This window comes from Zonotrichia albicollis, chromosome 5 (assembly GCF_047830755.1).
Source record: "Zonotrichia albicollis isolate bZonAlb1 chromosome 5, bZonAlb1.hap1, whole genome shotgun sequence".
NCBI classification, from domain to species: domain Eukaryota; kingdom Metazoa; phylum Chordata; class Aves; order Passeriformes; family Passerellidae; genus Zonotrichia; species Zonotrichia albicollis.
The window spans coordinates 20,652,742-20,677,945 of NC_133823.1; the positions used below are offsets into that span (position 1 = coordinate 20,652,742).

A 25,204-nucleotide genomic window follows, 5' to 3' on the forward strand; every position below is an offset into this window, starting at 1 on the left:
GGAACGAGAGGCTGGAGCAGCGCTGCAGGAAGGGAGCTGGGGGTGCCGGTCCAGGGCATTGAATGTGGGGCACTGAGCCCTGGCAGCCAGGAGGGCCAGCCCTGTCCTGGGGGGCAGCAGGCACAGCCAGGCAAGGGAGGGGATTGTCCTGCCCTGCTCTGAGCTGGGGCAGCCTCACCCCCAGTGCTGGGGGAGCTCTGGGTGCCACAACACCAGAGAGACCCTGGGCTGTGGGAGAGTGTCCAGAGAACAGTGACGGGCCCTGAGAGGAAGCCGTGTGAAGAGCGATGAAGGCCACTTGGTGTGTTAGCCTGGAGGAGAGAGGGAGACCTCACTGTGGTCTTGAGCATCCTCGAGAGAGGAAGAGGAAGGGCAAGTACCGGCCTCTTCACTCTGGTGACAAGTGACAGGACGCAAGGAAACGGAATGGAGCTCAGCCAGGAAAGGTCCAGGCTAAATTTCAGGAATAGGTTCTTCATCCAGATGGTGGTCAGGCACTGGAGCAGCTCCCCAGGGAAGGGGTCACAGCACCAAGCCTGACAGAGCTCAAGAAGCCTTTGGACAATGCACTCAGGCACAGGGTGTGACTTTGGGGATTGTCCTGCACAGGGACTGGAGCTGGACTCAGTCATCCTGAGTCCTGATGGACTCAGTCATCCAGCCCAGCACTTTCAGTGATTCTAATGATTTAATTTGCTTTCATGAAAAAGCTCTGTAGATGTAGCACCTTAGTTATTACCAAATAACTCCACCCCCCTTTCCATGTTTTGACCAAAGCAAGCGTGTGTGTGGAGAGAAAAAGGGTGACTGATCATCCTAAAAGTATTTTCCACCAACTCCCCTTATTTTCTTCTGCTAGAAGACTGGCATCAGTCATCAGCTTTCAAATTTCAGAAATGTCATGATCACAAATATCACAAAGGCTGTGTAGTTTTTAAAAGAAAAATTGCAGTTATAAATACATCAGAGGGTTAAGGTGGCCATCACTTTGTATAATACCACCCACATTTCAGGATTTGGCTTTCAAACAGAAACTGAAGGAAACACTGCAATGTGACACAACAAAGTCAATTCAGTGCAATTTGGACACTGAAGCCTCTCTTTATAAATCAGTCCCAGGTAAAAACCACAAATACTCGCTCTGAAGGACTAGTGAGCATTCTGGTGTCATCTCTTCCACAGGAGTAACAACCACATTAAATAAAGGAAAAAGAACAATTAATACTTTAAACAAAATACTCTTTTTATTAGAGTATTTTTGATGAAACATACAGAACTCAAGACTGCTATTTAAAATTTGTATCGCTCAAAGTTTTTCCTTCTAGAAGGATGGTAACACAATCTCAGTGCATATTATATGGAAGGATCATACCTCTCAAGTGTCCTGCTCATGAGTCAGAGCAATACTGCACGTACTTGGTGTGCAAGCAAGGAAGGAGTGCTGTAATGCAATTAACAGACAAAAAATGCACCACCAATACATAGAGTCAGCTCCATGACCAGTGATCCAGAGAGTGGCATCACGTGGCTTCAGGAATGGAGGAGAACACAGTTCCTGACCATGAAAAAGGAATGGGTAACAGATCATATGTGTACAAGTCCTAGGCATTCCTCCTCCATAAGGACTGCAGGGGACTGCAACTTTAGCCGCTGGTTTGGAAGATTTTTTGAAGCATCCATTGTACTGGGGGTGTGGGTGCAGAAATCTTGCTGAAAAAGGGAAAGAAACACGTGATCCTACAGCACTTGTGCAGCTCCAAACGCCACCATCACAGGCAGCCAGGTGAAGCATTTGGTTACACTTGAAATATGTCTGCTCTGGAGCCTTGGCACCTGCTTGTTCCTCTGCTCCACACACAGGACATGAACAAAGCAGAGTGTGGAGGGAGCTACAGCCCAGCTGCCCCCACCTGCCAGTATCAGCTCCTGGAGCACACCCCATGGCTATCAGACTTTGTATACTCGTATACATTTATGAACACACACACACATATATATATGTATGCAGACTTTCTACTTGGCTTGCAACAGCCAAGACCTGCAGTTCTCTGCCTTTTCATACTGTTGAGCAAAACCTAAGCTTTCAATTACACATAGTTAAGTTTCATAGACTTATTTTTAAAGAATTGAAAAATACAGTTTAGAAGTAAGTTTGGTCAAGGTCATCACTGCACAGGTACAGGCAAACCTGGTTAAGTGGTACTCATCAACTGTGCTGTGATGGAATGTGCAATGGCAGATTTCTCAAATGAAAAATCTGGACAATTGAGAGGTATGCTGAAAACTTGTCTTAAATACTTGAAGCTACATGTGCAATCTTACAGAACACAAGCTACAGTTACAGACATAACAGTAAATCTTATTAACCAACAGTGCATAAAAACTTAAAAACAGTCAGAGAAATCAGTTCAGCCAGTGACTTCCAAAAAAGTCGTGCCTCAGCTGCATTGAGGGGGAAAAAAAAAAGAAAAAAAGGGGGGGGGGCAGGAAAACTCAGGCAAGTTTAACACAGTTTTAATCTACATTTTAAAAGCTGGTTTATTATATATTTATATATATATATATATATGTTATGTATAAAATAAATTAAAAAGGGAGAGGAGCAAATAGCTTTGTATATGCTTCAAATTAACACAGACCAGTAGTTCCATAAATGAACATTTTACCATTTTTGTGGTAAAAAGTTGACATAAAAGTTCAAAACCATACAATGCTTATAAATAGAAAGAGTTCAAAAGATACCTTTTTTTTAAAAAATGGAATTTAAACATAATTTTCTCTTTCCCTACAATACACTTCAGTTTTCTATGTCAGCATCAATACATTTACAGAGTATTTGAATGTCACATCCACAGACCTGATAGCAAAGCAGGTAAAAGAGCTAGTGGTGTTAAAATTTAGGACTTCTCTCCCAAATAACTCTACCTGCTCCTCAGCCTTCTCCTGAAATGAAGGCTATCAACATTCATCACCCAGTCTGAGGTATGGGCAGAAGAAAATCTGCAACCGGTACTCTCCAACCCACCTTACCTCTGCTAAAATATAGCAACAATCTATTGATCTGGTAATTGGCAATGGTGGTGGACAATCTCTTACTTCCTTTCAGCTTGTATATAATTTAATCCTGGCATTTAAAAAAGAAATGAAACATAGTATTAATTCATAACTTAAAAAACAAAAAAAAAAAAAAACCACCAACAAAGAAAAACCCCACAAAAACACCCAACTTTTAAATCTCTGAAACTATGTTTAAATGTTGTTCCTGGTTTAAAGCTTCACATAAAACATTGGACAGAAGGATGGCAATTTTAAACCAAGAGAGCACCTAAAAACATACCATAGGTAAAAATGAAATCAATCATCTCTCCACTTCATAAAAACATAGAAACCCTGTCAGCAACAGTAGTACACTCAGAACGAACAACGTCAAAAGGAGCATCTAGAATACTCAAGAGGCTTGCTATGCTACTTCTCTTTATTGCCCATTCTCTCATTTGTATGGATGGCCACTGCATGACAAGATGCCTGTGGGATAGTTCTCTGGTCTTCCTTTCACCACTGCTGCCAGCTGAAGTCGTCATTGCTGCCAAAGACCAAGAAGAATCCTAGGATGGTGGCAAAGATGACTGTATTCCCCGTGAGAACGAGGGCACACGCGCCCCAGTAAATCTGTGAACAGGGGAATTCAGTTAGACACGTCTGGAGCTGAACACTAACAAGACAAAAGGCAACATCTTACTATCCCATTCAACAAAGTTCAGCAACACATCCATGATGCAAGACACAACACCTCATTATTTGTGGTTACACCAAGCAGGTTTATTCAAAATTACTTGAGAAATTCCCAGCCAGCCAAGCAGCACTGCAAGTTTCTTCTAGCTGTACTCAAGGCATTGGCTAGCTACAGGCACAACTGGTTTGCTATGCAAAGTAAGGCTAGGCAACAGCATCAAACACATCTGCAGCCCTGCTATGCTGTAAGACTCTTTAAAACAGGTATTTAAGGTCTTCAAAACGCCAGCAGATATCCCAGTAACAAAAAAGGAGGTGAATGTTTTCACAGGAGAGTAAGGGGATTACTCAAAGGATGTGAGGCATTCCAACTGTCCATCTGAGCTGTTCTTGCCTGAAGACATTTATGAAAGTGCACTCCCATGTTCTTTGACTTGGTAGTGCTTTCTGACATTCACACAAACAAAGTGAACTTGTAAAGAATTTTGGTGAAAAGCTGTATACTGGGAAATATGTAATGGGAACTTGGAAGTTTAAGGAAATTATACCAATAGGACTTAAAATATCATTTACAGTGAGTAGAAAAATACTTTTTTTTTTTGTTTATTCATGCTGCTTTAGCCCAACTATTCCACAAATTGTCTTCAAAGTATTCTTTACACTTCTATATTTGGTTACTTCTCGGTTAAGTTTTCACAGTATTTTCTGTCTCATTTTCTCTGCATTGCATTGTTAGGCTTTATTCCATGGCCATGTGAAGCAACTGGCAATCACAAATGTTCTGCCATGCTCCCATTTCAATATTGATTTTTTGCAAAAAAAAAAAAAATAATCTTATTCTAGTTCCAAAAGTACATAATTTTAAGAAGCATTTAGTGCATGAAAGCTTTAGCTTCAATAAACAACCAAACCCAAAGTTTTTTAGAAAAAAAAAAAGGCAATCACAGGTTGAAATACTACTAACCAGTTCTGCTCTTGCAAACACTATGGGCAGCCCAAATGCTGAGACCACAATGCCTGTTGTAAGGAATATGGCCAGCTCCTTGCAGGCATTACTTGTAGCATCTGTGTCATCTACCAATCTTCTTGCTATGCAGTACGGGATAGGAGAAAGGATGTAAAAAAACAGAACAAACAGTGGCCAGTACTGGCTGAAAAAGAAAGGAGAAAAAAAGTTTTGCTTAACTGGATTTACTTCCTGCTCCTCCTAAAATCCATGCAAGGCATTTTTCCCATCCAGCATCCCCATTTAGGACAGACAGACAAGCCCAGAGAAGGCAAATCCTTGGTCATTAATCCTACAGACCACGTGCCTGAGTGGCTTCGGCTGACCTCAATGGCAGCAGAGCTCACCAACAGGATATTCACAAAGCAAGGCTGCACTAAGCAAGCCTAAATCTAATGCCACCTTACAAGGTGAGCTTAACTCCAAGTTTATCCTGTCAGTTGTACTCAGGGGATACCCTTGCAGCCCCCAGAATAGACTTCTCAGGCACCCCTTCTCAGGCAGGTGCACATGGTTTCAATAAAACTTTACTGCATTGTCTGAAGGGCAACTGTATAAGGGTCTCCTTGCCAAGGGTTTGTGTCACTAGCACTGGCTTCATAACAAAAGAAAACTGGCCTAGGAATTCTAGTCATATATGTAGAAACTGCAATTCACAACCCATAACAGGTCTATCAACAAGATATTTAGTATTTATTCAACAGCGAATAAGTCAATTTAAAATCTTTTCTGTAAAGTCAGCCTTCACTTGCAAAGAGTCAAAGCCATAGGCCTTACTATCTGAGCACTTGGTCTGCTATTTTGTATCTCCTAAAAACCAAGAGACAGGAATCGATGTCGGGAAAGTACAGACAGCAGCTGCAATTACTCCAGCTGCTATGTTACAAGTGTGGGACACAGCCAAGGATCCACCTGAGAGTCAGTGACAGCCCAGCTACCCCTAGGCAGCCACAGAAAATGCCAATCCTTCCCTGGATAACCCACACTTGGTGCCCACCTCGGGAGATGCTGCTGTCTGAGGGTCACCCACAGACAGTCAGGGCAATGCATCCTCTCACGGTTTGCAGCCAGACCCGGTAGTTTAACTTTTGCTGCCGTTACTTTTTAGGATTAATTAAATCCTGGACGGTCTTTCTTTTAGAAGACCCAACCTTTTGAAACAAAAGACCCCCCCAAAAAAAAAAAACCCAAAACAAAAAACCGAAAAACCCCCCAAAATCTGAGGCCCCTCCTACACAGAGAGAACTTATCAATCCCTCGTTATGGAAGCGGGACTCCGGTGAAGTTCCAGCCACACAAACCGAAGTAGGAGAACAGAAAGAGAGAGCACGGTACTTGTATTGGGGCAGGGCGCATCCAAGCATCAAGAACATCAGTCCGACCGCTCCCCCAAAGGACAGGCTGATCAGCGCTACAACGAGAACAAACCCAGGTAATATGAAGGGAGCACCGCACCGGGCACAGCACCCACCGCCGCCCGCAGACCAACGCGGGGCTCAGCGCAGCCCCGGCCGCCCGGGGGCACTTGGGGTCCCGCGGGGGCTTCTGGCCCCTCCCGGCCCGGCCCGGCCCCTCCCCGCGCGGGCCGCGCGCTCCCGCCTTTATCGGCCCCGCCCCGCGCGCACCTTTGATTCCCGCCATGGCGCCGCCCGTCCCGCCAGCCGCGCGGCACCGGAGAGGCGCGCGCCGGGAACCGGAAACGCCGCGCGGAAGCGGAAGCCGCAGGGGAAAGGGGCGGGCACGGCCCCGTGACGCTCCTACGTGGCGCGCGCGCAGGCCCCGCGGCGGCAGCCCCGCCCCCTCACGGAGGGCCACACCCTCGCCGCCCATTGGCCCCACGGCGCGGTGGGGGCGGGGCTTCTCCCCGAGCCCCGCGCGTTCCGTTGCGGACGCCGCCCCCGGGGCTGACGGTGACAGCGCTCGGTGCCGCCATGGCGGGGCTCGTTCCGTGCCTGCTCCTCCTGCTCTTCGCCGCCGCGGGACTCGCGCTGGGCTGGGACCGACCGGGTGAGACCCGCGGGGATCGGGGGGCTCGGCGCGGCCTCAGCCGCCCCTGCCGCCTCGGCGGCTCCTCGCGGCCCGGCAGTGCGCGGTGCTGCCGGTTTAGCGGCGGCCAGCACGGGGGAGGAAGGGCTGGTGGGGTTTGGGCACCCTCCAAACCGGCTTGCGTGGTAGCAGTGATCCCGCGCCGCGGTCAGCGGTGTCAGCGCAGAGCCGCCTCGGGAGGGAATGGGGAACTCTGCCGTGTTTGCCTGTGGTGCGAGCTTCGTCCCGTACAGACGCGGGCGTAGTGCTTGCTCCCTTCGGCCTCCATTGGCAGCCCTCTCCTGAGAGCCGGCCCTCGCAGCCAAGGGGAGGGCACCTGCACAAGCGCTGACAAGCAGCAGGAAGAAGTTTTTCACGGGAAGGGTCATCAAACATTGGAATGGGCTGCCCAGGATGGTGGTGGAGTCACCGTCCCTGGAGGTTTAGGGAAAAACCGAAAAACCGGACGTGGCGCTCTGTGCCGTGGTCTGGCTGATTGAGTTCTTTTATCGAGGGTGGACCCGGTGATCGCTGAGGTCTTTCCCGGCCTGATGGATTCTGATTCCTTGTGCTGGCTGTTTCAGGGAAGGTTCTGCTGCGGGATGTTGAGGCGCTCACGCTGCACAGAGGGCAGTACACAACATCCCGGCGGACAGCCTCGGTCCCTCAGCTGCAGTGCACGGGGGGCTCTGCCGGGTGTTCCCGCGTCCCTGAGGTTGTGCAGTGCTACAACAAAGGATGGGATGGCTATGATGTACAGGTAACTGTTTCAAACTTGCTAAACTGTCTATGAAATCGCTTTCCCCCAAGCTGGGAAGTTCTGAAGGAGCGAAGAGTAGTGAGCTAGGGTGTCAGTTCAGGTGGTTTTTGTTAGATGAATTCTTGCACTAAAAACTTAACCTAAATACTTTTAGGTTTCGATGTTCCAGAACTACTGTAGTTATATGTTTCATATAGCTTTGAAGGAGCTAATGTAAAAGCACGGCTTAGCAAACCTTTATTGGTTTAAATAAAATGGTGCTCAAGTTTATAAAATTAAACTCTTGCAAACCCCGGAGGATACTTTTGAATTATTATTGCTGTGTGAATTTCCTTTTTTTGTTATTCTTAATATTTTGATTCAGCTTTATGTTTTAAAAACTAAATTTCAGACTTGCCTGACTTTCACTTTCACCTTAGGATGTGAGTGCTAGTCAGTAAATAGTCTTGACTCTGAGCTGTTAAAAAGGCTGCTGTCAATAGATTACCAGGAATCAAGGCTGAAAGTATTTGCTAAAACTGATACAGTATTGTGAAAGAACAATTAAAATTGGCAGTTGGTACTGCTGTACTGAATTACTGATTTAGAGACAACTAGTTCCTTTTTTCCTCTCCAAAATCCATGTCACGTGCCATTAGAGATCCCTTTGTTTGAATACCTCAAGGGAATGTGAGCCTGAAGATCACCTGTGTTCAATCAGAGAATCCCCAGTATAATTGTTAAGTGTTGCATATGGATGCCTAATGATGTTTGTCCCAGCTTCTTTTGATTTCTGCACAGACACAAACAGACACAATGGTGCACTGGATCTCAGGCTCACGTGTTATGTTTTTGTAGCTGCCATTGAGTTTGCACAGGACAGGCATTTGTTACATAGCTGTTGCACAGAGCACGGCACATTTTCAGAAGTATTGCTGTATCTCAGGAAGGGATATTTGAAAAAAGTATTCAGTGAAGAAAAAAATAAATATTCCAGAGTAATTCTCTGCAATTCTTCAGTGTTCTGAAAGGTAAGATCTCTTTTAAGTTTTAGGATTTAAAATTCATTTAAACGTCAAATTCCTACTCCTTTTCAAAATAGGAGCACACAGAGATTTCTTACCTATGGCCCGTAGATGATTTGTTAGCAATTACAGCTTTATTTCAGGATGTATGTGGAGAAGCAGATGGGTGTTTTCATCTTTGGGGCAGTATGTTTTACTTTGTGTTGTGTTTGTTTTTTCAGTGGCAGTGCAAAGCAGACCTGGAAAACGCCTACCGTTTTGGACAAATGGAAGTGAGCTGTGAAGGCTACGATTACCCAGATGATCCTTACATACTGAGAGGCTCCTGTAGTTTGCTGTTCAAGCTAGAGCTGACTGCAGAAGGTGCAAGGAAAGTGAAGAACTCTGGAAGCTTTGGCTCTAGCTATTACCAGTCCAGCAAAGATTATTCTGATTCTGGTTCTGGAGCAATTGTTGTAATTGTTCTTCTCGTTCTTGCTTTTGGAGTTTACAAGTTCTTCCTCAGCAGCCAGCAGTCTCAGCAGAGTTCTGGGGGCAGTGATGGCTTCTCTCAGCCCTTCTGGCAGAGTCAGCAGGCACCTCCTCCTCCTGGTTTTAAGTCCACCTTCACAGGTAGGGCTCTGAGCCATTTACAGTATTCAAAAGAGCAAGCAGGATTGTCCTGTTTTATCTGTGGTAAGGGAAGGTGGGATAGAGTTAAAACCACAGCATTTGCAGGCAGCTGCCGAATTGGCTGCAGAGCCTACGGCCAGCTTTGTATTCTGTTGTTCAGAGGAGAAAATAAGGGCTTGGCTTTCCACAGGCTTTCAGGGCAGGCTGCCCTCTGAACCTTTGTGAAGCTACCTCCCCATGCTCTGCAAGCATTCTTTTCATCACCTGTGAAATAGCAGGATTGTGACAGGGAGAATAATTGTCATAGATAATCTGGAAAAGAGAATGTTCTTACACGGCCAGAAACAAAGCCATGCCAAAGGAGCACTCTGAAACTTTACAGAACAGCCTTTCAGCCCTGGTTTCATTGACAAAGCAGTTGGTGGGGTTGAGTATCATGTACCAGTCCTCTGTTTAACAGGGCTGAAAGATTTGGTTCCCAGAGCAGAGAACAGTGTCTGTGAACTGTCATTAGAGGGTACAGCATCTGACTCTCATGTGGGGCCTTTCATCTGAAGTTGAAAATTACAAAAGCAGTGACAAGGCTGCTGCTGGGAAAAGAGGCAACTTTTCTTTTCCCAGAAAACTGGTGTCTTCTGTCACATAGCAAGTGGTCTTCCTTAGGCCCTCATAGTGTCTCGGGGAAATAAACATTACTCATCTGGTGCCTGACTAACTCCGTTAACCCTGTAAACATGCAAGCTGCTCACAGCACTGGAACTTAAATTACATTCTCACAAGTTACATAATTTCTTTCTTTCTTTCTTTTTTCTTATTAATAGAGAAGGGGTTTTGGCAAGGAAATATGTAGCAACGATTAGGTTTTTTAGTCAAAAGTTTATATTTTAGTAATGCTTATCAATGCTTTCAAACAGCTTGGCCAGCAGAGGGTGCAGTGTAATTCTTTTGGGTACCCTTGTGCAGAGTGTGCAGAGCAGAAACTTTCAGCTGTACCTGCACCAGAAAATTACAGGGAATCTGCTTCTGTTGGCTTTGCAAATTGGTTTGCATGTGGTTACATCAGACTGTCTGTCTGTGCTGCGTGGGCATGGCACTGGCTGCCCTGTGGTGGTCAGCAGGAACCCTGGCCATGACACACAGCTCTGTCACACTGGGCACAGGCAAAACAATGAAGGGTTATTTTCATTTTTTTCTCTTCAGTTCCGTGCCAGTTAATTGCCCCAATGCATTTTTCTTTGCAGGAGTCACAAATCTGGCAAGGGCAGGGCCTTGAGAATGTTTTCTTGAGGATTGCTGAAAACTTAGACACTTAAAATACACATTGGGAACCATATAATGCTTAGCTTATGATGTTTTTAATAAGGCATGTCAATGATTTGTCTTTGGATTTCAGGCAAAGTAAGGAGGAAAACAGAAATGTGGAGCCAGATTAAAAATACTAAGTGTTAGGCTACTTTCTGCATTCAGTGTCTGCCTTACATTGGGGGAGCAGAGCAAAAGCACATCTCTGAATGTGTATGTCCATGTGTTCCAGGAATGTATTAGTCTTTGGAAACCTGGACAGTAACAAAAAGCAATGTTGTTCACATATTGCTGTTAATATTTAATTTGCCTCATTTTAAATCCCCTTAACATGCAGAATGTGTCCTGTGGAACTTGTTTAGCTAGACTATCTTAATTAAATTCTGCTTTCTCTCAGTTAGTTCTTTGACATGATTCTTAATGTTTGCTCTAGATATTTCAAGAAAATTACTCAGTTTTCTGAGTCAGTGTTCAGTCATGGTGCTTTTGAGCAAATGAGTTGGTTCATCTCTGATTAACATTGTTTTTGCAGCAAATTAGGTAATTTTTTGTTGTTGTTGTTCCAAATCAGCATAATTTAGTAGTAGATCATCCCAATGAGAGTTTATATTTCTCCCCACACATTCAAAATGAAATTCAGTATCAAATCCAGTCTGGACTGAAAGTGATTATTTCAATATTGTTTTATCTTCTATGACTTCAAACAACCCATATCAGTTTGAAGACAAACCAGGCCCTCTGATTTTTACTTATGTCATCTCTGGCCCAGTTGTTCAGGTGGGCATGTTTTAGGGAGTCCCTAATGTTATATTCAGTTTTTTTATACTTCCTTACATGTTAAACCCATGGTTGAGCTTATTCTTGCATCCATGATTTTTGCTAGACCAGAAAAATTATTCTGCTTTGGGTTTGTATTTTCTCTTTTTCTTTCTAAATGGAAAACATTCATTCTGGCTCAGAACCTCATGTTATGCGCAGGTCACATGTCAGAAAATTTGTGACTCTCCTTCCCCCACCTACTTTATATGCTTGCAGTTTCATCAAGGTATTTGTCAAGCTTGGCGACTCATGCATAATGAAAACTTTGCAATGCGGTTGCAGTGAGTTTGGCTTTTGATAACAAGTGCCAGACTAGGATTACCAGGAACAATACCAGTAATGTCAGCCTTACACTGGGCCACTGTGACTCAAACTGTGCAGCTGTGCTCAGTGAGATTAGGAGCTCTGTGTCTTTGTGGTTTGCTCACTCTGCACTGTTACCTACTTGATTTGTGTTCCTGCATCTCCTTCTGGCCTGCTCGGTGACCTTCAGCAGATTATTCTTTCTTAGTTTCTTTTTCTATTTTTACTCTAACTTGTCTGTTTATAGATCAGCAGGCAGGGACTCTTTCCATGTTTTGCAAACATCACAGTTGTGACATGAAGCGGAAGAAGATTTTTAACATAAAACTCTTTATAGTAGTGTTGGTTTATGTGGGGTGTCCTGTTTTCTGAAATGTGAGGCTTTTCAAGTTTAGCTTGATTGAAAATCTGATGAAATCAGGACCAGTTTGTTGTCTAATTTTCCATTATCTTTAACAGGAGAGAATTTTGTTGCAACAGCTGGCCTGAGAATTAGTCTGCTACTAACTTATGCTTCCTATTTTCATTTTGTTTAAGATGACAACAGCTTTGGAACTCATTCTTATCATGGAACCAGTTCAGGACCAGGATTTTGGACTGGATTAGGAGCAGGAGGCTTGCTAGGCTACTTAGCAGGCAGTCACAGGTAAAATATGCATACTACCAGATTTTAAGCATTTAAGCTTTCAGGGGGTATGCCATGTACTATATATGGACATTGTTTCTATGATTTAAAAGTGTAATTTAAGTTATAAAATCTTACCACTAGAAGAATTTTGAGCAGCTGTTTGCAGCTTCAGGACCAGAGACATTTCAAACATGTTTCTGAGGCAGAATTGGAAAGACTGAGGTACTTCATTCTGCTTCCTCTGACCTGGCATGATGGCCTGCAAATTTAAATTGAGCATTTAATTTATCTGCAGAATGCCTTAAAACACACATAGTCATATTAAGCATATAATCTTCTGTATATGGATCTCTTGTATCAGTGTCATCTTTCCTAAAATAAGTCTGGATGACCATATTTGGTATAGGCTTTTAGACATTCAGAATGCATCATTTTTAGATTAACAGTTTAAAGAGAGCAGTTGCTGCCATTTTAGGCTTCACTGGAGAAAATACAAGATTCCTGCAGGGAATCTTCAGATCCTAAGCAGTTTTCTCTATTTATCAAATGACTTGCCTATGTATCGAGTCTATTCCTGTAGAAATGTAACAGATTAGAGAGTAAGATGTATGGACAGGAGTGCTAAGCATCTGTGTGGTAAAGTTGTGGGCTATTTTTAATAACAGAAGCCTTATATTAATTCTGCTAAGAATTTTTCCAAGGTATAATGTGTTTAAGTTTCTATTGGCCTGGTATTTCTTAAGACTTAAATACATGACTCTTGTGTTGAGGCATTCTGTTTATGTAGTATCTCCATATAGGTTATTTCCCTGATTTCTGTACATATCCCCATTTCAATGGGCACAAATTATTGCTCAAGATTAGAGATCTAACTGAGTAAGTCCAAATACATAAACAAGCTTCCTAACTTGAGCTTCTTTTTCTTTAAAACGGTCTTCAGTCCACTACTGTTTAGTTTGGTGTTTAGGCTTTTGAAATTATGTGCTGCAAAATGCTGGTGCCAGGAAGTGTGAGAGAGCTGTTTGTAAATTTCAACAGCAGGAAATTCCATATCCATGGAAGCAAGTAATTTTAAGTGAGTGAGTCAAAGACCATGATATGTTAGTGTTACTGATATGACCTTTTCAAAAGAGTTAACAAAAGGATGTTTTCTCTTGCCAAACATGGCTGGGATGTAGGTGATGTCAAAATGCATTTAAACTTCAGATTTCAAACTTCTTTCTTGTCTGATGGAATTTAAGGTCAAAATTTCAGAAAGTAAAATTTGCAGTTGTTAGAATTCCTTAGTCTGAAGAATAAAGCTTAATTTCCTTTTGAAAGTCTACAGATTATGAAATCACAGCACTGGATGTCCTTGCTCTCAATGTGTTAAATACATACATTAAATAGGAATATTTCTAGCTTTGAAATAAGTGCTTATAGTTTTCCCTTGGAGGTGCAGTTCTCTTGTTTGGAATGGTGTTTTCTTAGTTTTTCTGAGGGGCACTCATGAAGCCTTCCTTCTATTCTGTTTCATGGCAGAGCGCAGCCACGGGCCCCGTATCACAGTATGTGGACAGATCCCACAGCTGTACCTCCTATGTATGGGCACTCAAGGAATTCCACAGAAGACAGCAGCTCAGGAACAAGAACTGCTTCTGGTAAGGCAGAGCACCTTTTAATTTCCTGAAGCTCAAGGGACTTTGACCTATGAAAAACATTGCGGTTCGACGAGCATCCTTGTTTTATTTTACCAGGTGGTGTAGATGGCATGTAACAATGTCCCTTCCTTCCATTCCCTGTGGAAGTAGGGCAGCGTTGTGGGGCATGAAGTTCCCCACAGGCCTGTGGTGGGCATGGCACCATCAGCATTGGGCTTGTCTTCACTGGCAAGGTGCATTAGTTTAAGGCTTTCCCTTCTGATGAGCACTACGTGTACTCTTCTCTAGCAAACATGCACAGACATGTTCTCTGTAGAATGCAGGTTGTCTAATCTGCAAGAGCAGAATAGTTTCCAGGCCAGTCAGCCCACAGTTGCTTGCTGTTCTCCTTCATGTGCATATGTTTACCTCATCTCCCTTGCCACCTTTAGCATTTTTAGAACCAGAGAGTTCAATAGAAAGGCCATGGTGGAGCTGACTTTTTTTTTTTATTTTGCAGGCTTTGGGGGCACGAAGCGAAGATGAAATCCTTTACCTTATTACATGAGAGTGATTGAACTAAATCTTGTTGTGTACTTGTGCTTCTTTTAATAGTAGTATACTTCAAAAATGCATATGAGGTATGAAGGATTAGGCGAAGAATTCCTCACTTTCTCTGTGGGCTCTCACTGCTATTTAGCGTATGACAGGTGCTGGAACATCCACTATTTCAGATCAGCATCTCCTACAGGAGAAGCTCATCCAGGTTAAGAAGAATGATGTTACAGTGACCGTGTATCTGTCTGTACTTGAGGCCCCAGTGATAGCCTTACCAGATTTTCAAAGCTTGTATCTTACTACTCATGTTCTGGGCTTCATTTCATTTGGTCCAGAATTTCTGATAATATTTTTCCTCTTTTCTGGTAGTCCAGCATCTACCTGATATGTAAGGAGTGCTATTCTTGGAAGCTATCTTTGTTTGCCTTTGCAGAATTAATGGAAACTACTGTAAGTGCAGTCAGCCACTCAGATAAGTGTGGGAGTTCTTCCTTAGTGGACAAGAGCAAAACTGTGTATAAAGAGATTAACATTAGTATGTTTGTATCTGTGCTGTGTGACTGTTGGAGCAAAAATGTGCAGATTCATCGATTCTCCATGTTATAGAGTTTATCCAGGGTGACTCTGCAAACCTGGGGAACTTTGTCTATAAGTTCTTGGGGGTAAATAAATAAGTAACCTGGAAATCTTGACCTTTTTCTCGAAGACTGAGGTAATTTAAATTCAGGTGATTACAGATGTTTTGCCTGCATTGAGGCCACAGATTTGCCTTTTAATGGTGGATGTTGGCAATGAAATGAAATGAAAACTTATCATGTGAATGGTGTGTCCTGCTCTATCACCTGTCCAGGGCACAGTAAAAAAGGTGCTCATTGCAAAAGGGAGGGGAATGTTCTTACTGCAGAAATGATAGAATCCTTGGATTCACAGCAGGCTAAACTACTAAGCTTACTAAGCTACTAAGATACTAAGCTAAGAAAGGAAGTTGGATGGTCTAACAGCATGTAACTTCCCCTAATGTGCTTTTTAAAAACAAACTGCTGTCGAAGAGTGGGAAGCAGAGAGGCCTTGCTTTGTTCTGTGATGATCTTTTGTTGCCTCTGTGCAGTGTCATACAGTTCTGGGGTGACTTATTCTCTCCTGGAAGAGGCATTGCTGGATAAAAAAGCAGAGAAATTTCTCAGGAGAAGGGAAGAGTGAAGAATGGGGTGCTTGATCATCAGCTCCTGTGCAGAGCCCATCCTAGCAGAGTGTAGAAGTGTTTGTGTGGGCACAGCTCGTATGCTGGCAGCTGCCAGAGAAGCCTTGTCTTTCAGCCTTGGGAAAATGCTGTGTTGGGAATTGATAGCAGCTGTTACAGCAAAACAAGGCACTGTTCAGCTGATACAGGTTGCATCTCCACAAGGAGATGAAATAGGTCTGGTTAGTCTAAGAAAGTGACTTCAGCAGAACTCAGGGAAAAGCAGCCATGTCCATTCATGAGTATAGAAGGAATTAGTAGTTCGTATGTTAACACCCAAGTTCAGTATATGATTTAAGCAACCAAAAGAGAGAAATTCAAAAAAGAAAAGAAAAAATATACAAGCAAACCAACCAGCAAATCCCAGAAATCTTTATGAAGTCAACAGCCAGGAAAAGTGCTTCGTGAAGAAGTTCTTGTACTAAAAGTGTTATCAATTTCATTTGATACATTCAGAATAACTTGAGGGTGAAGTAGTGGTTTGCTTCTCAGAGCTACCTGAGGGTTGGGGAAAAATAACTGTGAACCTAAAAAGGGAAATGACAAAGACCTTGCTCATGGCCTCCTAGAAAGCTCTGCCTTTTATGAAAAGTCCATGGTAAATCTCTTATCTTTATAACAAACTGTAGCAGAAGAATATATTTTAAATATGGAGTTTTTACTTATTTCTAAGTGAATTCAGGTTAAGCTTGTCACAGTCAAGATTTGCTTTGCCAACTAATTGCATAACAGTGAAACTGGATTTTTTCTAACTGGGTAGTTGGAAGCTGAAGTTTGCCCCTAAATTACAGTGTGGTATAAAATATTTTAGACAATGTTTTCATTTGTATTTATGTATTTATAGTTTCTGCATGAAGTGTGCAAAATAAATCTGATACGTAAATCTGCTATAGCTTCTGAATCTGTTTGGATATGTTTGCCCTTCCCTCTGATAAAGGAATGAAATGAGTGAATAAGGAGTATTTTTGTCTTTAAATCACTGTCTTGAGGCCTTCAGGGATGGCATTGTTTATTTTCTCAGAGTTCTCTGTCTCATCATCCACTTCCTGGGTAAATAATATCATCCTTTACCCCCAGATGCAAAGTGGGTAAGCTGTATGTGGTTTCAATAAAATAAACCAATACTGGGAATAGAGTTATTGTATTGATTATGTTTTCTGTAACAAAATACTGAATCCTAAAAGGGATTGAAGGCTTTCTTGTACATCAGGGCTTGGGATCTGAGTCTGCAGAAAAGCTCTGTTATGTCAGCATGTTCCTGGTTTTACAAGGTGGTGAGCTGAACCCTTCAAAAGAATTTATGATCACTGCTGCTGTTCTGGTTGTGGGCAGAGCAGAACTCAACACAGGGATAGCCTAAGCTGATGTATTGGCTTCTTAGACAGAGGATGTGTCACTGCTGAACAGACATGGTCTACACAGAGAGTTCAATGTCTTGGCAGTTGTAAACTGGGGATAAATGGGGGCCTGCAAATTCTGCTGTCAGTGTTTCCTTCATCAAATGCTGCTGATGCTCCTGAGTGAAAAGAACTCGTGGAAGGCAGCTTAGAGCTCACACTTCTGAGACCTTGAGCTTCCTTCCTGAGCATCAGATCTGGAAGGTCCAAGTCTCCCTTCTGCTCCTGGGCAGGGCTCTGGCAGCATTTCTCAGCAGCTGCATAGTTGCAAGGCATGTGTAAATGCTCAAACTGTTAAATGCTGGTGTAGATAGCTGCAATTCAGTTTGGTACCTGGGACCAGAACTGCTTGTACTCTGACAATGCTTCCATCTTCACACAAAGTTAAAACTCATTACAGAAACGAAACTCCTGGTTTTACAGCTGACTTCCCATGAAGCATGTGATGAAAAAAAAAATAGATGGACAGAGATAAGCTTTCTCTGTGCTGCTTGCTCTGTCTTGTGACTCAGCTGCCAGGTCAGATCTTGGCTAGTTCTGCTGAATCTCATGCTGTGCACCTTGCTCTTTTCCCTGGGTGCCATGTGTGTGTTTGACTTGGCACCAAGGCAAGATGGTAGCTGGTTTGTTGAAAATGAAAATTCTTCCATGGTCATCACTTTACATCACTGACTTCCAAAAAGGGAATTAACCCAGGTGGTATGATTTCCAGGACTAGGAGTTGTTGCACAGAGAATTGCTGAAGTAAAGTAGCAAGCAATACCTACCTGCCCGCACACCTGTCTAAAAGCTGAAAATGTTGAAAATGCAGCACTTGCACATAGACTGTTGTCCACTTAGCACTGATTAAAAATGATGTATTTTTTCTTCCTTACTAAAGCAGATTTGTATTCTTAATATTTTGAGAATCCCTATCAACCAGTGATTGTGGTACAGAAATAGCCCAGCTGCCTGAGAACTAAGGCATATGAGCAAATCCACAAAAACATTAAAATCTCACAGCAATACAATCTGTACCAGCAGACAATGCTGTTGTATCCTGCTGTGTCTATTGAAACATAATGTCAGGTCCCTCCTTCTGTACCTGCTGGGGTTGAGTGCTGTGTGGGAGCAGCTCCTTATCACTCAGCATATTTTGTGTAGCCTTCTTCTGCAGCCAGGTCTTTTGCTTCCCTAATATTGTGTGAAGCTGCAGTAGTCTTCACTTTCTGATGCTTCTTTTTCTATTGCAGCTGTGATTTGCCAATGCTAATGAAAATAATCAGCAGACTCCCTTTAGGTGGCCTATGTATATTATCTCCTGCTCTCTTCCATTTTGTGGTTCCCTCTGTTCTGGCTGGGGGTCATTGTTTCTTTAGCAAGGAAAGGCTGAGCAGTTGTAAAAGTGCATTGAGCTGGGAATGGATGGAGTAGGTAGTGATGAAGTCAAAGGAGCCAACTGTGAGGCTGTGAATTGACCTGTGTGGGCAGTATGTCTGGAAAGAAATTGTTTTAGCTTTCTGTCAGAGAAGCGTTTTTGTCAAAGGTACAGAATGGCAGCTGGGGATTGGAGCAGATCAGAGCTGGTGAGCTGGCAGCAAGGAGAAGACCTGAAAACATTCTCTCCATCCTAACTTAGGAATGATGTGGCACCAGGAAGCTGGCCTAGGATGTGCTAGCTCAGCCACTCCACAGTCATGCCATTGCAGATCCTGTGGGTAGATGTATGTTTGAAGATACCAGGTGCTTCTGAAAATGCCAAGGAGAAGAAAGGTGACTTGGCCCTGCATCCATGTTTCTTCTGCAGCATGGCTTAGAATGAACAGAGAAGGCCAAACGTGTAAAGAGCAGCAAGCAACTATGACAAAGGGTAGCAAGTAGGCCAAAGCAAAGCGTGCAGGTGAAGCCTGTGTCCTAGTGGGTCCTGCCTGCTCACTTCTCACACAACAGCAGGAAATAGCAGGCAGTCCTAACAGCTCTTGTATCAGGATTATTTTACTGAGTTTTCCTGCATCCCTAAAGTTAAATCCTACAGGCAATTACCAGTAGTATGGATTGACACCTTTTGCTCTGAGGGCCATCTGAGCCATTCTATAATTCAGACTTCAAACTACCCACTGTGAAATTTGGAGGAGACAAATCACTGCCTGCTTAAAGACCAGAGTCTCTGAAGTACTGCATAGGGAACTTTTCCTCATTTCCTGCATTTGCCCTGACTTCCCTGGCATCAAGACTTAGGCAGTCTTTGCTGTGCAGCTTTATTTAGATGCCATTGTGTGGGATCCTCTGAGACTTGGCCTTGAGATCACAGCCCTGACATCATTGTTTCTGTAAGCCTTCTTCTCTGTGCCTCCTGTGTCCTTGTAATCAGTATATGGGGATGTCTTTATTGAGGCAGCACTGGAATTACCAGCAATCCCGAATACCTTTTTCTGCTGCTGCCTAATGGGAGTTATTAATCTCCCAGTCAGCTCCTGTGGTCATTTTCATGTCATTTGGCAAGTGTAAACTTATCACATCTGCTTTAATGGACAGACAACGAATACAGTTGGGGGAAAAAAGGGGAAAAATGTGCAATGAATGCAGATAAAATGTTGAGTTGGAACAATTTTGCAGAGCTAGCCTTCATCATGGGATTAGTTTATGAACATCCTTCTCCAGTAGTTGGATGAGCATTTTATTGATGTGGATTTAAATAATGCCAGTCGTGTCTTCTGCACTGCAAGAGTAGAAGACTTAGAATTGTAACAGGTTTGCTGTTCAACAAAGTCAGACCTGTTCAGAGCTTTTTGTAGTTTGATGCACAGCTTGCAAAGGATTGATAGTAGTAAATATGAGGTTAGGTCAGCACAGAAATTCATGTGGCTTTAGCATAGACAGAAACAAACTGATCTGTGCTATTTCTGAAACTGAGGTAAAAACAAGCTCCAATCAGTCTGAAGCAGCTCACAAGGTTGTTCCTGTCTTTGCTTTGAGCTGAGATCCTGTTCAGCACAAGTTGTCATCTGCTGCTGACAACTACTGCCAGCACTGAAGTCCTCCTTCCCTTAGGTAGGCAAACCTTCTGTCCTCATTCTGACTATTAAAAATAGCCAGGCCCCCTGGGTCGTAGTGCAGTGTGATTCTGAATTGGCAGGCTTGGGTGGTTAATTCTACATTAACGGGTGGAAGGATTTATTTCCTTTTTAACAAGGAGCTGGAGATTAGGCTGTAACTAAGTGAATGTGTATAGAGCTGAAACAGAGCAAGCATAAGTGATGAGAGGAAGACCACACTTGACTTGGGTAGTCCAGTTTCACCTAAGATACTAATACATTCCCTTTAGCCCAGCTGATGCAGCTGCTAAAGAGAAGTTAGTGTTTGGGCAGATACTGACTTTTAAATTGCAAAGCTGCTTTGGACATAACTGAGAAACAGAGCTCTCTGCAGCAGCTGAGAGAGAGAATCACAGTGTGAACCATCCTCCAAGGGCATTCAGCCTGGGAAGAGGAGGGGGGAACAGGAAGTCCCACACAGAAACCAGTGAGTGTTTCTAGCTGAACCTGCTACCGAGGCATCTGTGCCTCTCCAGTCTTTGTTTGCTTAAGCACCTGAGAGGCCCCATGGAGCCATGAGTGCTACCACTTAGCCTCAGCTTGGCATACTTCCAAGCAAAGAGGCTGTGGGTGAGGGAAGATTGTTTGCTGACCTTTGGACAGCATGTCAGGAGAGGCCCAGGAAGACAGCTGAGCTACAGGAATTTGTCATGCCCTGGAATGCCAAATAAATGAAGGGTATGGAACAGTCAGCAGCAGAGACCTTTAGAAGGAGATGCAGAATGCCCGGTGGAGCCAGTCAGCACACTGGAGGGTGTTCTTGTACACAGTGGCTGCAGCAGGCTGGGGCAGCTGCATCCCATGGTCTGCATGTGGCTTATGAAGGCTGTGTTGGTTCAGCTGCTGCAGCAGTGCTGGCCATTCTCTTGCTCTCCCTCCAAATGCATGGCCCAACCATGCATTTTCACAATCTTGCCAGCTCAGAGATCACGTGCGCTTTGAAACGCAGGCAATCTGGTTTATGAGACTTTGTACCACAGCACATTCTAAAGGCCAAAACTAAAGATGAAAAGGAAAGGACTGGGTGATTTTACATAAAAACAATACATCAGCTGCTGAGCCATTAAGTGACTTCTTGCTGGAAAATCCCTAGAACTTGAATTCCAGAAGCAGAAGGTGTTAATGGCCTCCATCAGAGTCAGGGTACTGGGATCGGCAGAGCTTTCCTCCGAGGCAGTATGGCAGCTCTTACATCATTATCTATGAGGATAAGGATCTACTTATCCTAGGCACAGCCTCCCAGCACAGAAAGGTAATACCATCTGAAAAACACTTTGCCCAGACTGGAAGAGGAAAAGTATGGATCACACTGGGCAGTGTTCCACCCCCAGTAAGACATAAGGGGATTCCCTTCCTGCAGGTCCCCCAGACAAAAGACTGTGGGCAAGGATCAGTCTGCAAGGATGGATGGGAGATGGGTTTTCTGGTTCCTTTCTTACCTTGGGGGAAGAGGTTTATTAGCTTAAGATGAGCTGCAGATACTTGAAGGAAAAGAGTGAAAAGAGAGACATTAATAATGGGAGTCAAAGGTGAAGGGCAGCTGTTAATGACAGCTTTTGTTTTGTTTGTTTTCTGGGTTTTTTTCTGGCTTCCCATTAAGAAAAAAATAGGGACAATGGGAAAGTCATTTTCTCTGAGTAGAGCACTACATTTTCCATATTTAAAGGAAATGTTAGGCTTTGCTTAAACCTGAGCTTTAGCTAGTGTTTTACTGCACCAGTGAAACCTCTCTTGAAACTGTGCTGCAACCCCATAACTTACTCTGAGAACAGAAGGGCAAGAAACACCCTTGGATGGTTTTTCAAGACAATAAGTGGGTGTCCTACGTGGTGCAGCTTTCCTAGCATGGAAAGCCACAGCACAGCCAAGTGCTGAGCATTTGAAAAAGCACATGCAACTGCAGGGAAGTGCACAGAGAGTGTGCTTGGGAAAATGCTCATACACTTCACTGATTCTTAGGGATTATTTCAGGCTAGTGAAACGATGTTTCTGTTGACTGAACAATTACTGGAGGCAAAGTGGAAAGGTTTATATGTTTATTTAGGCAATGTTTTCAACTTTTCCCCTCAGAACAGTTGCACTGATGCAAACAGCAAAGGTTGGAGAACTGGGCTGGAGAGAATGCTGGAAGTTTTTAAAGTCTTTTTTTTAGATTTATTGCATGATTTAAAGTACCCTCCCCTTGCTACTGTAGAGTCCTGAACCCCTTTTCCAGTTCCTGGTACTGGAGGGGTACAGAGCAACAAAGGGCTCAATTAAGAAAGGGGTTAACATCCCACATTGGGTTTGGCTGAGTGACATTTCCAAGCCAGTGGGCATAGGAAGCCTGGAGAGAAGCAGGAGCAAGAGGACTGTGGCTTAAATGCAAAGGTGTTTAGGAAAGTTAGGTGGGATTTCTGAACCTGAGGTGAATAAGACAGATATTCCCAGCAGGATTTATTGAGAGTGAACATGCAGCACTGAGAAGAACCCAAGGGTCTGAGCCCCACTACACAACCACATGTTCCTTCTAAAGGGGGCCTTCCTCTTCCCTTGCTCTTCCTTTCACCCAGAAATTGTACATTACATCTTCTCTGCTCCCCACATAATCCCTGGTGTTGTCAATTAGCCAGTGGCAAAGAGCAGAGGGCTGTTGCCTAAGAAACAGTTGCTCATCCAGGGAGATGTTGTAAAACACCAGGCACACCATTCCTTATCCTGTCATCACCCAAGACAAAAAACGTGCATGTCCAAATCCAGTTACACCAGTGCTCCCATACCAGAAGAGCTTTTCAAAACAGTTTTATGAGTTGTTGCAGCTGGATGTCTGTTTAGGCTGTGGCACTGTAATTCCAGGCACAACATTACCCTCCCCTTCCAAACAGTTACTCGGGCAACTTTAGTTTTAGAAGCCAGGAATTGCTGCAGAGGATGATGTGCTGTGTGCCTAGCCCTGACACCCAGCTGCACAGCTTTCAGCTGCAAACTTGAGATCATGTTTTCCACAGCACTTGGTACCTACTGCCTCTCCCTTCCATGGACTGAAATCATGTGGTACCAACCACATAAATGGGAACTGTGCAAAGTCTGATGGCACAAAATTAACCGTTCAGAGCATCTTGAAACAAACAGGACCTGACAGGATATGTTTTGTGCCAGGTTCGTGATTTGAGTCAGATGGCTGTGGTGGATTAGGTCTGGCAGTGGCAGCCTGAACACTGGGTTTACTGCTTGGTAAAATCCCAGCCACAGCAGTTGGAAACAGTCTTATGTTAAAACCTAAAGATGTTTTGAAAAGACTGTGTTAAAATAGGTACAAATATTAAGGCTGATTGCTTGTAGAGAAATACCCTGTGAGTAAAAAAGGTAACTTTCAGTAAAGGTAACTATCTTTTTGAAGAGTCTTAGCCTTCTTTGCACATGATATTTTGTACTGTATGAAATGGTGGCTTTGCCAAAGTTTGCCCCTTCAGAGTATCAACTGCTGCCCAAGAAGGCAGCAAAGCCATAACAAATGCAATCTATCCTGTATGCTTTTCTGAAAGAGCAAAGTGAATTAGCTAATTTTGGATAACCTTCTGGAAACTAAAACCGATCCCTATTAGACCCACTTCTAGGCAGGAGTGAGAACATGGCATTTGCACTGACCTTGTCAGGTAAGACAAACCAGTGCTGATCACTGACGAGGAGTTTTTGGAGAAGTAGTTTTAGTATGTGTTGTTCTAGTGATCCTGTTCACCACACAGATGTGGAAACCTTCATGCTGGAAGGAGGGAGGAGGTGCCACACTAGCTGTGAGTCAGAGAATTTTACTGACTCTTTAAAAAAAGATAATTATTAGATTCCTCTCATCATGAGACCTGTGTCTACTGAAAGCTGTAGAATGAGCTTGTTCAAAAGGATTAAGGCAAGAATTTCTGAGATGTAATTGATGCTGCGTAGAGCTTGAAATTTTGGCCCATTCTGACCAAACATGACACATCTCATAAGTAGCAAACAAGGCAAACAAACCAAATGGAGACCTTTTCTAACCCAGACAGCAATGCTTTTTCTCCATTAGCACCAAAAGAGATTTCTCTCAGAGCACAATAGTGCAAAGTGTATATATGGTGTGAGGCTCTGAATAGTGTTTGTATTGTTAAAGCAGTGCTTGTGGGATCTATTCCTGGCAGTGAAGCATTTAATATTTAATTTTTTTAGAACATTGGAACCATAAACACATTTTACAGTGTTAACATAGACAGTTACGGCACACTGGTATACTTGCAGAGCACAAAAGTTGGGAAATCTGGTCAGACTGGTTTTTGAAAGGTGAAAGAGATCTCTGGTGAAATGATAAACATTAAAATACTATTAAGATAACATTAAAAGTGGTGCTTTCAGCAAGCAATCTGGTCACCAGGAAAAAAAAAAAAGGGAAAAATCAGACAGTACAAAAAACCTGCTTCCAGGCAATGAACCTAAAAGGGCACTTATGTCAAATCCAGTTGTGAAATTATACACAAAGGAAAGAACCAAAGTTCCCATAGGAACCCCAAGTAATCTGAAAAGCTTTAACAATTCTAAATGTAGTGCCTTTATTTTTATAACAGATGGATGTTAATATTGAAGTATGCTTTCTATTAGAAACACAGTTTCAGCTCCCTGCTCTCCAGCTGATGCAGGATGGAAACAATCCATATGACTGTTCATGTCAACTTTCTTGTTTTGGCAGAAGTTTATATTTATGATTGCATTTTTTGCAGACATTACAGGCTTTGATGTGGAACATTTCTTTCATGATACATATTCACTGCAGGACTATCTACATTCAAGCTGCTCAAAAGCATCCTGACCATGAAATAATTGATGTAGCCACTTCCGTGTGCTGCTAAGATTTCTTGGGGTGCACATGTGGGATTTTTTTTGAAAGCATTGGAGAACTAACTGCACTTGACTGCTGGCATAGCTTAGGAGTGGTGTAACTTGGGTTTAACCTATAAATCTGATGGGGCAGCCCTAGAATTAAGGGGGTTTGGGAATGGCTCAGACTTGGCATAGAGCTCAAAGGAGCTTTTCACTTGGGAACGCATCTTTTGTGTTTGCCTGGCATAAGGAGAGTGTTGAGCAAAAAAAGAGCTGTCTGCAAATAAGGCAAGTTCTGCAG

General features: G+C 43.3%; 2 protein-coding genes across 2 annotated transcripts; one reads left to right on the forward strand and one right to left on the reverse strand.

The window, feature by feature from the left end:
- Window positions 1-1,222: 1,222 nt before the first annotated feature.
- On the reverse strand, window positions 1,223-6,522 carry LEPROTL1 (leptin receptor overlapping transcript like 1). Its single transcript, XM_005484636.4, has 4 exons — window positions 6,364-6,522; window positions 6,074-6,149; window positions 4,697-4,883; window positions 1,223-3,669 (listed from the first exon to the last, which is right to left on the reverse strand). Exons 1-4 carry the CDS (start codon window positions 6,377-6,379, stop codon window positions 3,553-3,555), a joined length of 396 nt encoding a protein of 131 aa, XP_005484693.1. The 5' UTR covers window positions 6,380-6,522; the 3' UTR covers window positions 1,223-3,552.
- Window positions 6,523-6,567: 45 nt separating this feature from the next.
- On the forward strand, window positions 6,568-16,496 carry SARAF (store-operated calcium entry associated regulatory factor). Its single transcript, XM_026791953.2, has 6 exons — window positions 6,568-6,745; window positions 7,348-7,523; window positions 8,749-9,139; window positions 12,101-12,209; window positions 13,713-13,831; window positions 14,331-16,496. The coding sequence occupies exons 1-6, from the start codon at window positions 6,670-6,672 to the stop codon at window positions 14,354-14,356; spliced, it is 897 nt and encodes a 298-aa protein (XP_026647754.2). The 5' UTR covers window positions 6,568-6,669; the 3' UTR covers window positions 14,357-16,496.
- Window positions 16,497-25,204: the final 8,708 nt, after the last annotated feature.